At 35.1% G+C, this 8,313-nt stretch overlaps 1 protein-coding gene across 1 annotated transcript; it reads left to right on the top strand.

Annotated features, from left to right (window-relative positions):
- The first annotated feature begins 585 nt into the window (after nt 1–585).
- On the top strand, nt 586–6,126 carry LOC132176364 (methylsterol monooxygenase 1-1). The gene is made up of 5 exons (XM_059588547.2): nt 586–1,020; nt 1,496–1,818; nt 4,703–4,850; nt 4,934–4,966; nt 5,709–6,126. The coding sequence occupies exons 1-5, from the start codon at nt 691–693 to the stop codon at nt 5,787–5,789; spliced, it is 915 nt and encodes a 304-aa protein (XP_059444530.1). The 5' UTR covers nt 586–690; the 3' UTR covers nt 5,790–6,126.
- The last annotated feature ends 2,187 nt before the right edge of the window (nt 6,127–8,313 follow it).

The raw sequence follows: 8,313 nt of genomic DNA, 5'->3' as shown, positions 1-8,313 counted from the left end.
TCACCACATGATTTTTCAAATATAAAGCAAGGGGCACGGTGAAAAATAAGATAACGTAAGGGAAGCTAATTCGAGAATGGTCATTTGTGGAACAATTAACGATAAACAGTTGAGATACCGTCATTATAAATAGAGAAGACATGCCAAGTAAAAAGATACTTTAGTTTCTTCTAAATACCTTTACTCTCGGTTTCTTTTACTTATCATTTTGCCTTAATTTTTCTTTAACTATTCTCGTTGGCTCCTCCAGAATATTTATTATTTTTAGGCGCACATTGATGGGTGTTTGGCATAAGAAAAACTAGTCTAACAATATATGTCTTTAAAACATGTGATTCGCTTTTTTTTAACACAATTAACAAAAATATGTAACTCACATGCATTTGCATCTAAAAAATAAAAAAATCACATGCTTTAAGATAAAAATGTAGATAAAGATAACATACAATAAAAATATATATCAGTTTAATAAACTATATAAAACAAATTTATCCTAACATCTTTGTCATAAAAATAAATAAATAAAAAATATATTCATTTGAAATTCCCGCATATTTTAAGAGACAGCCAGCTCATGACCAACCATTCTCACCAGGTCCAAAAGTTGACAATCAAACAGAGAAAAGGCCAAAGCGTGTCCATCTCTCTCGCTCGCTCTCTCTCTCTCTCTCACTCTCAACTCCCGCGGGAATGCTGCCGTACCAGACGCTCGACGAGGCCTCGGCCGCGCTGGGCCGAAACCTGACCTACTCGGAGACCCTCTGGTTCACCTACTCGGCCCGGAAGTCCGACTACTTCCTCTACTGCCACACCATTCTTTTTCTCTTCTTCGTCTTCTCAGTCATCCCTCTCCCTCTCGTCTTCGTGGAGATCGCGCGCATGGTCGGCTTCGACCGCCACAAGATTCAGCCCAAGGCCAGGCTGACTTTGCCCGAAATGTTTCGCTGCTACAAGGACGTCATGCGCCTCTTCTTTCTCATCGTGGGTCCGCTGCAGCTCGTTTCTTATCCTTCTGTTAAGGTATTGTGTTTTTGTGTGATTGTTTTGGGTTTTTGGGGATGAGATTTGGATTGGGTTTTGGTTGGTAAAGGATTAGTTGGGGTGTTGATTTGTTGGATTTGTGATAGTGGGATTGGTGAATTTTTGGGGGAATTTGTTTTATGTTCGTTCTCATGGGCTTAATAGAATAAGAAATTTGTGATTTTGGGTGTGTTGATTTTTTTTTTTTTTTTTTCCCTATGAATTTTTGAATACTTTAGTGGGATTTCAATGCAAGACAAATTCTGTGACTACTGTAACGTGATTTCTGTAATTCAATCTTTTGGCATTGATCCTGATATTGTATGAAGGTCATTACTGCAAATTATTTGATGTCTGTAATGAGAATGAAATAATGGGGTGTTGTATTTTGGGGAGATGTTTGTATTTCTGGCCCTCATTGACTGGAATAACTTTTTGGGTATTGAATTTTAAGCAATTTTCTGCTTATTCACAGATGATTGGGATTCGAACGGGATTGCCATTGCCTTCAGGATGGGAAATTGTTGCACAGTTGGTAGTGTATTTCATGGTAGAGGATTATACGAATTATTGGATCCACAGGTTTCTACATAACAAATGGGGTTACGAGAAGATTCATCGAGTTCACCATGAATATACAGCTCCAATTGGATTTGCAGCACCATATGCGCATTGGGCTGAAATTTTGATCCTCGGGATTCCTTCTTTCCTCGGACCAGCCATGGTGCCTGGCCACATGATCACGTTCTGGTTGTGGATTGCTTTACGGCAGATTGAGGCGATAGAAACTCACAGCGGGTACGCATGCTACCTTTACCTGCTTACTGTACTGCTGTAGTTGATTGTGATGAAATGATGCCAACTTTTGAATTTCTTTCTTTTTTCTCTTTACTAATAGAATTTTATGTAAAGTACTTCGGATTTCAAGGATCTTTAATAGTGACTTACCTTTTTGTTGGTGGGTACTAGATCAGTGTGATGCCTTTTTCTTTTTCTTTTTGTTGTTTTTTTTTTTTTTTTGGTGGGGTGAGAAGGGATTCTTTTCCATGTTGCTATTTTGAGTTTGAGTAGTGAGCTACTGTTAATTTCTAGCAGAAACAAATTGGAAAAACTAATCATTTATACATTAGAAAATAATAAAGAATCATTGTGATGCCTTTTTCTTTCTTTTTTTTTTTTTTTTGCTTGGTGAGAAGGGGATTCTTTTCCTTGTTGCTATTTTGCGTTTGATTAGTGGCCCACTGTTAAACTCTTAACAGAAACAAATTGGCAAAACTAGTTATTTATACATTAGCAAATAATAAACTATGAGGAGTATATGCTGAAACTTGGGAAATTTCTGTCGAGTATGTTGCAAGGTCAGGGAATGTTATTTCCCTATACATTAGTGGCAATGTTTCATAGTCTGTTTTTGTTTTGGATTCTTTTTGAATATGTACTTTTAAAGATGCAAAAGTGGAGGGGGATGGGTGTGAGTATGATTGTGATTGTGCACTTTAATATTTCTAGTTCAGTTGCCATACATATGCAACGTAAATATATTGTGTTTGGTTTCGTTTTTTTATTTTATTTTTTATAATAATTTTATGTCTTGTGCATTCCATCTAATGTCTGCATCATTGATGATTATGATTTGCTTTTTGAACTTTGTAAAAGCTTCTGGCAATGTGCACTCAACTGATTAGTGATTGGAGTTTCAAGAAATTATTGTCATGAGATAGTTCATACTATATGGCTCACTTTGCATATTAAGTAACTTTAAGTTTGACTACCTTTTAAATTCAATTTTTTTTTTTTTTTTTTATAGTCTCTTTGGATCATATGTCTTGTTCTTGGACCACATGACATATTATAATCTCTTTTTTGGGGGGATTTGTTTTCTAAGCCCATTTTTAGGCAGCAATTGTGCTTGCTAGTCAGCAGTGACTTTACAAAATTTACTGGGTGCCAGGAAGAAAAGTAGATAAAGATGTGCAAGTTGATTACAGTGAGGGAGAGGAAGGACATAGTATTGGTTATGATTATGAAAATAACATAGTAATTTAGTTATGCACACTTCCACGTACCAACATGCTAGAGTTGAGTAAGAGGATGGGAGGAATGCATTAAAGGTGAAGGCCATTTTATTTATTAAATATAACTGTAAACTTGTTTTCCTTTTCCTTGAATTAAGGTTTTTGAGCTTGATGTATCAAATCTGATGCCGATTATATATTGGGTTCAGAAACTTTATCTGCAGCTCTACCTATTATACAATGGTTCCAGTCTAGCGACTATTGAAAAAAAATATATATACCATTTTATAGGTGTCTGGGAGTTTTATTCCCAAGAAGTCACTTTCCTGTCGAAGGTGGGTTCCTCTGCAAGCCATGTGGAGCAGTTAGGCAGGATGAGATAGGTTGCAGGGTTATCTATGATGAAAAATAAAAACAGCTCATTTGGTATGCCAACATCATCCAGGATACTATGAAAACAGAAATTCTTAATGGAAAAACAGCTGGTGGAATGACTTGTTCAGTTTTACTTTAGGTCGGCCATTTGTTGATATCTTATTCTTGATGATCTTAACAAATCCTTAAAAAAAAGGGTAAATATACTTCAACCCCCTGAACTACCACCCATTTTCGAGTTGGCCCCATGAACTAACAAGTGTGACATTTGGATGTACCAAATTACCATTTTGTATAAAAAACACTCCTCCGTCAGCATTGTTTGTTAGAATGGATGGAAAAGTGATCACACGCATGGCCACTTTTCCATCCATACCTCCACTTTGACCAAAAACTCCTCTTTGACCATTGAAAAACCAGATTTGCCTTTTATAATTATTAAACATACCAAAAAAAAAAATGACCTTACCCTTTTAAAAAAACAAAGATGATGAAGAAGAAGAAAATCTGTACATACAGGTGACCAAACCACCCCCACAATGTGTGGGGGTCCCTCTTTCCATTTTGGGTGGCCGAACCACCCCTTGACTTTTATTTTTTAGTTTTATTTATGTTAATTTTATTAATAGATAGTCTTATAACACTAAAACTACTATTCCTATAAGAACAAGACGGAGCATGGTTTTTTATTTTAGTTTGTGGGCCAACTCGAAAGCAGGTAGTAATTGATGTGGCTAAAGTATATTTACTCACCCCCTCCCAAAAAAAAAAAAAAAAAAAAAAAATTGTATGGTATTTGTTGTTTGCAAGAACTTTAGACTAATGAGATGAGTTGGAAAGAAAAGTATTAAGTAAAGTGAAAGTTTTAGATGCTAACTTATATGGAAAAGAATCTATGCAATTTGACCGCAAGATGGTGAGGATATGGCTAGACAATGAAGATGATAATTGCTGCTTTGCAGGCAAGGTATTAAAAGATAAACACTTTTGGTCTTCTAGTATTACATCAGGCCCTGGGTGGCTTTGGCTAAGAAGGAATATCCTAGTAGCACTTGTGACTTAGATGATTATATTCCAGGAATTTGGCAGTCTCTTAGCTGGCATGCCAATTATCGGTTTGTATGTTTTGGGGTGATGCTTCTTCCATTATTTGGATTTTGTGTTAATCAGCTTTATTAAAGCTGTCCAGTTTCATTTCCAAATGCCACTCTTTATCCTTGTTGTCTTCTGTATTGAACTTTTTACCATTGAGGCCAGTAGCCAGATGTTGTAATTTATGTTTTGCCATACAGGTATGACTTCCCTTGGAGTCCCACAAAATATATTCCATTTTATGGTGGTGCTGAGTATCATGACTACCATCATTATGTCGGAGGACAAAGCCAGAGCAACTTTGCTTCAGTTTTCACCTACTGTGATTACATTTATGGAACTGACAAGGTAATATTACAACTTTGTTTTACTTTTGCTATGTACACTTTGTATGATGTTTCTGCAATAACTTCTTTAATTATTTTCATTAGGGCTATCGGTTTCAGAAGAGGCTCTTTCAGAAGGTAAGCCTGTGGTACTTAATGCTAATTCTGTACTGTGGCATTTTCCGTTGTTTGTTTGAAATCTGTTGTTGAGCATATGGGAGTTCTGGACTCATTTGTTTGGTATATGTTTTTAAGTTTCATGAATTAGTCTGACCATTTGTGATTAATTCCATTATTTTGGAGCATAAAGACAACATTTTGAGTTACTTAAGGAATTTTCTAGACTTTGTTTCCCCATAATTCTATTCAGGTTGGTTTGATATGTAGATATCTGTTATTCTTCTAGGTAGAACAATAAATCAATGAGAAGTTAGAAGTTCATTGATATCTTCCTTTTATAAAGAAATCAACTTCAGGAACGAGTATAATTTCTACTTCAGGAATATTTCATATGGCAAAGGCATAGTCTTCTTTTTTCTCTCAAATACAAAACTCATCGGATGAATAATACCGCTTATCAAGTGAGTTTTACTGGCATTTGAGATTTTGATAAGAGTTGCTCTTTAGACCCAATTACAAATGATATAGATAAAAACACTCAACTAGAATTTTTGGTGCAATCGCACCGGAATTGAGACCAAAGGCTGTTCCCTTTTTGGCCGGTTGTGGGCTTTGAATAGTTGTCCCTAGGTTGAATCGCCTTGCATTTTATATTTTGATTATTATGCTGAAGTGAAGAACTAACTAGTTAGCTTCAGCCTAGGGTTTTGTATTTACTTGTTCCTTCTAATTCTTTTGATTTTCTTTTATTCTAACACAGTTGAATGGGGAGTTGGAAACCAGTGGGGAGCAGAATGGAGGCTCATACCATATTTCTACCCAAGATCTTAAATCTGACTAGTTGTGATTCTGCAGAACCCTATCTGGAACAATGCCCTCTGTTATGTTTCTCACCAGTGACAACTCTCTGAAATCTCTGATTAGAACTTATAAGTATGCTAGTCAAAGTGCAAGTCCTTAGTGGCTAAGGTGGACATTAACTTGGGGATCTTCAAAATTCTGATGCTATGTAGCTCCAGGGGGCAGGGGAGGGGGGGACTTCTATAATGTCAGGGTTTCAGAAATTTGAAATTTTGGTGTTTTCTGCGTTGTGCTTTAAAACAGACTTTCATGAATTAGGATCTGACTTCTCATTTTGTATGTATATCTTTTCAAATTAATATGTTTTTTTTTTTTTTTTTTTTTTTTCATTATTTAACTCGTGAACTGAACGGATATTGTACTAGTTATTATACTAGTTTATTAGAGTAATGTTATTTAATAGACTGTTATACGACTGGCATACAACTAAAATGATGTGACGGTGAAAATCAATTGATCAGTGAAAATCATCCCAACACAAGAAATTGATCAAGTGGTGGACAGTTATAAGCTCAAAGTTACAGTTCTATTCCACCACATGATTATATTTTAAAATTGTTGGTGGAGATCAAATCTATTCAAATTTGATTATAGGAAATTTCAATCAATTACAGTAAAATATCTAAAATCAAACTCAAGGTGAAAATTTATAGAATCTAAGGTTTTTTTTTAGCTGGTGACAGTAACAATCGGTGGCGGAGGCCAAAATCTCAATGGAATTGGTAGTGCTGACTGGAATTGATAGCAGGGATGATGATCGAAGATGGGCCTATAACAACAATAAGCCTAAGTAAAGTCAATTATGGGCCAAAATGAGAGTCACAAATGGTTGAAATGAGACCAATTATCAAGCTTAAATGGGTCTCGATCATAAAAAAAGGACCACGAAAGCCAAAAAATTTGGGCCAACAAAGGGCTGAAATAAGGCTAATTATAAGCCTTAAATGGGTCTGGATCATCAAACAAGACCACCAAGGCCAAACAAATTGGGCCAACAAAGGCAAACAGTGTGCTACCCACTTCTATTAAGGCTAACAACTATAGGCCTGAAATGGGCCTAAGTCATCATACAAGACCACAAGTGTCATATATTTGGGCCAACAAAAACCGGACCACATGGATAAAAAAAATAAAAAATAAAAAATCGTCAATCACCACTCACCAGCATCCATTATATGTGGTGGACCAATTGGAATTGAAACAACAGAGGTGCTGCCATCGTGGGTCCTGGGATGTCGGAAAAAGTAAAAAAAAGGGAGTGCACATGAGGATTGAGATCCTCACCGATTAGAAAGAAATTGAAGATTCTCAAATTATTAATTATAGTTGATCATTTTAAATTTAATAATTTATAAAATGTTAACTGTTTTTGTATAACCGAATCATTAAACGCTGATTTTTGTTTTATCGAGATTTAAATGATTTTGTAGACCATTAGATTTAAAATGAAAGATCACGACTAATAATTGGAGAATCTTCAATTTCTTCCCAATTGAAGAGGATCCGGATCCGTGCACATGACCATTTGGATCCAACATTGACGTTAGTTAGTGGTTATGATATTTTTTTGACCCAAAAAAACATGAAGTCATAAAAATCCCTTCAATTTTTTTAATTTAGTGCATTTTGAAGGGTATTGCATTTAATGTATTACCATCATTAAAATTTTTAGACAATACTATCCTTCAAAATGCACTAAATTAATTAAATAGATGGATTTTGAAATGGAAAGGATCATTTTCCTTATTTTATACGCTTAGATAAAATGAACCGCTGAAATTTATGAATTGGAGAATTTCAAATTTAAAGAAAATTTTAAGGGATCTCAATCCCGTTATAATCCATGTATCCTTCTTGCTAATTTTTTCTTCTTCTTTTTTTTATATCATTCATTTTAAATCATATATACTTATAAGAATAAAGATTTAATTCTTTTTTATTTAAGAAGGTAAAATATATTTTTATATGTCTTTTAAACTTATAATAAAAAATAATATATTTAAATTTTAAAATTAAATTATAATAAAAAATTTCGCCCATAGAGCAAGTTATAAGTCAATTTACATATTAATAAGAAAAGTTCTTCCTTCTGATGGGTTCCACCATAATAAAGTCGTTAGCAGAGGAAAGTGAAAGGAGCATTGCACGTGATCTTCTCGATCTGTGGCTTCTGGCCCTGCCGTGCTCTGCCCTTTTCTAAGTGGGATGTGGCTTTCTTGCTCCCACGTCCCTTTTGACTTGCTAAAAACAGACCTACTTTTCTTATCTCTTCACTCCAATCAAAGATTGAAGCACCAATACATGTTGTTCCGACACGTGTCCGGATTATTTAGACACGTGTTTAAGCAACTAAAGTTCGGACAAACTCTCTTACAAGCATTCACATGAGATTGCTATTCAGGGTTGATAATAGCCGTTGGTCGGAGATGAGCCTTTAGCAATAATAGGCCAAAAAAAAGAAAAAAAAAGAAAAGAAAGTCGAAATAAAGCTAATTGTGGGTTAA

The sequence above is a fragment of the Corylus avellana genome, chromosome 3, assembly GCF_965113065.1.
Source record: "Corylus avellana chromosome 3, dhCorAvel1.hap1.2, whole genome shotgun sequence".
Taxonomy (NCBI): Eukaryota; Viridiplantae; Streptophyta; class Magnoliopsida; order Fagales; family Betulaceae; genus Corylus; species Corylus avellana.
This window is presented reverse-complemented; position numbering and strand designations above follow the sequence as displayed.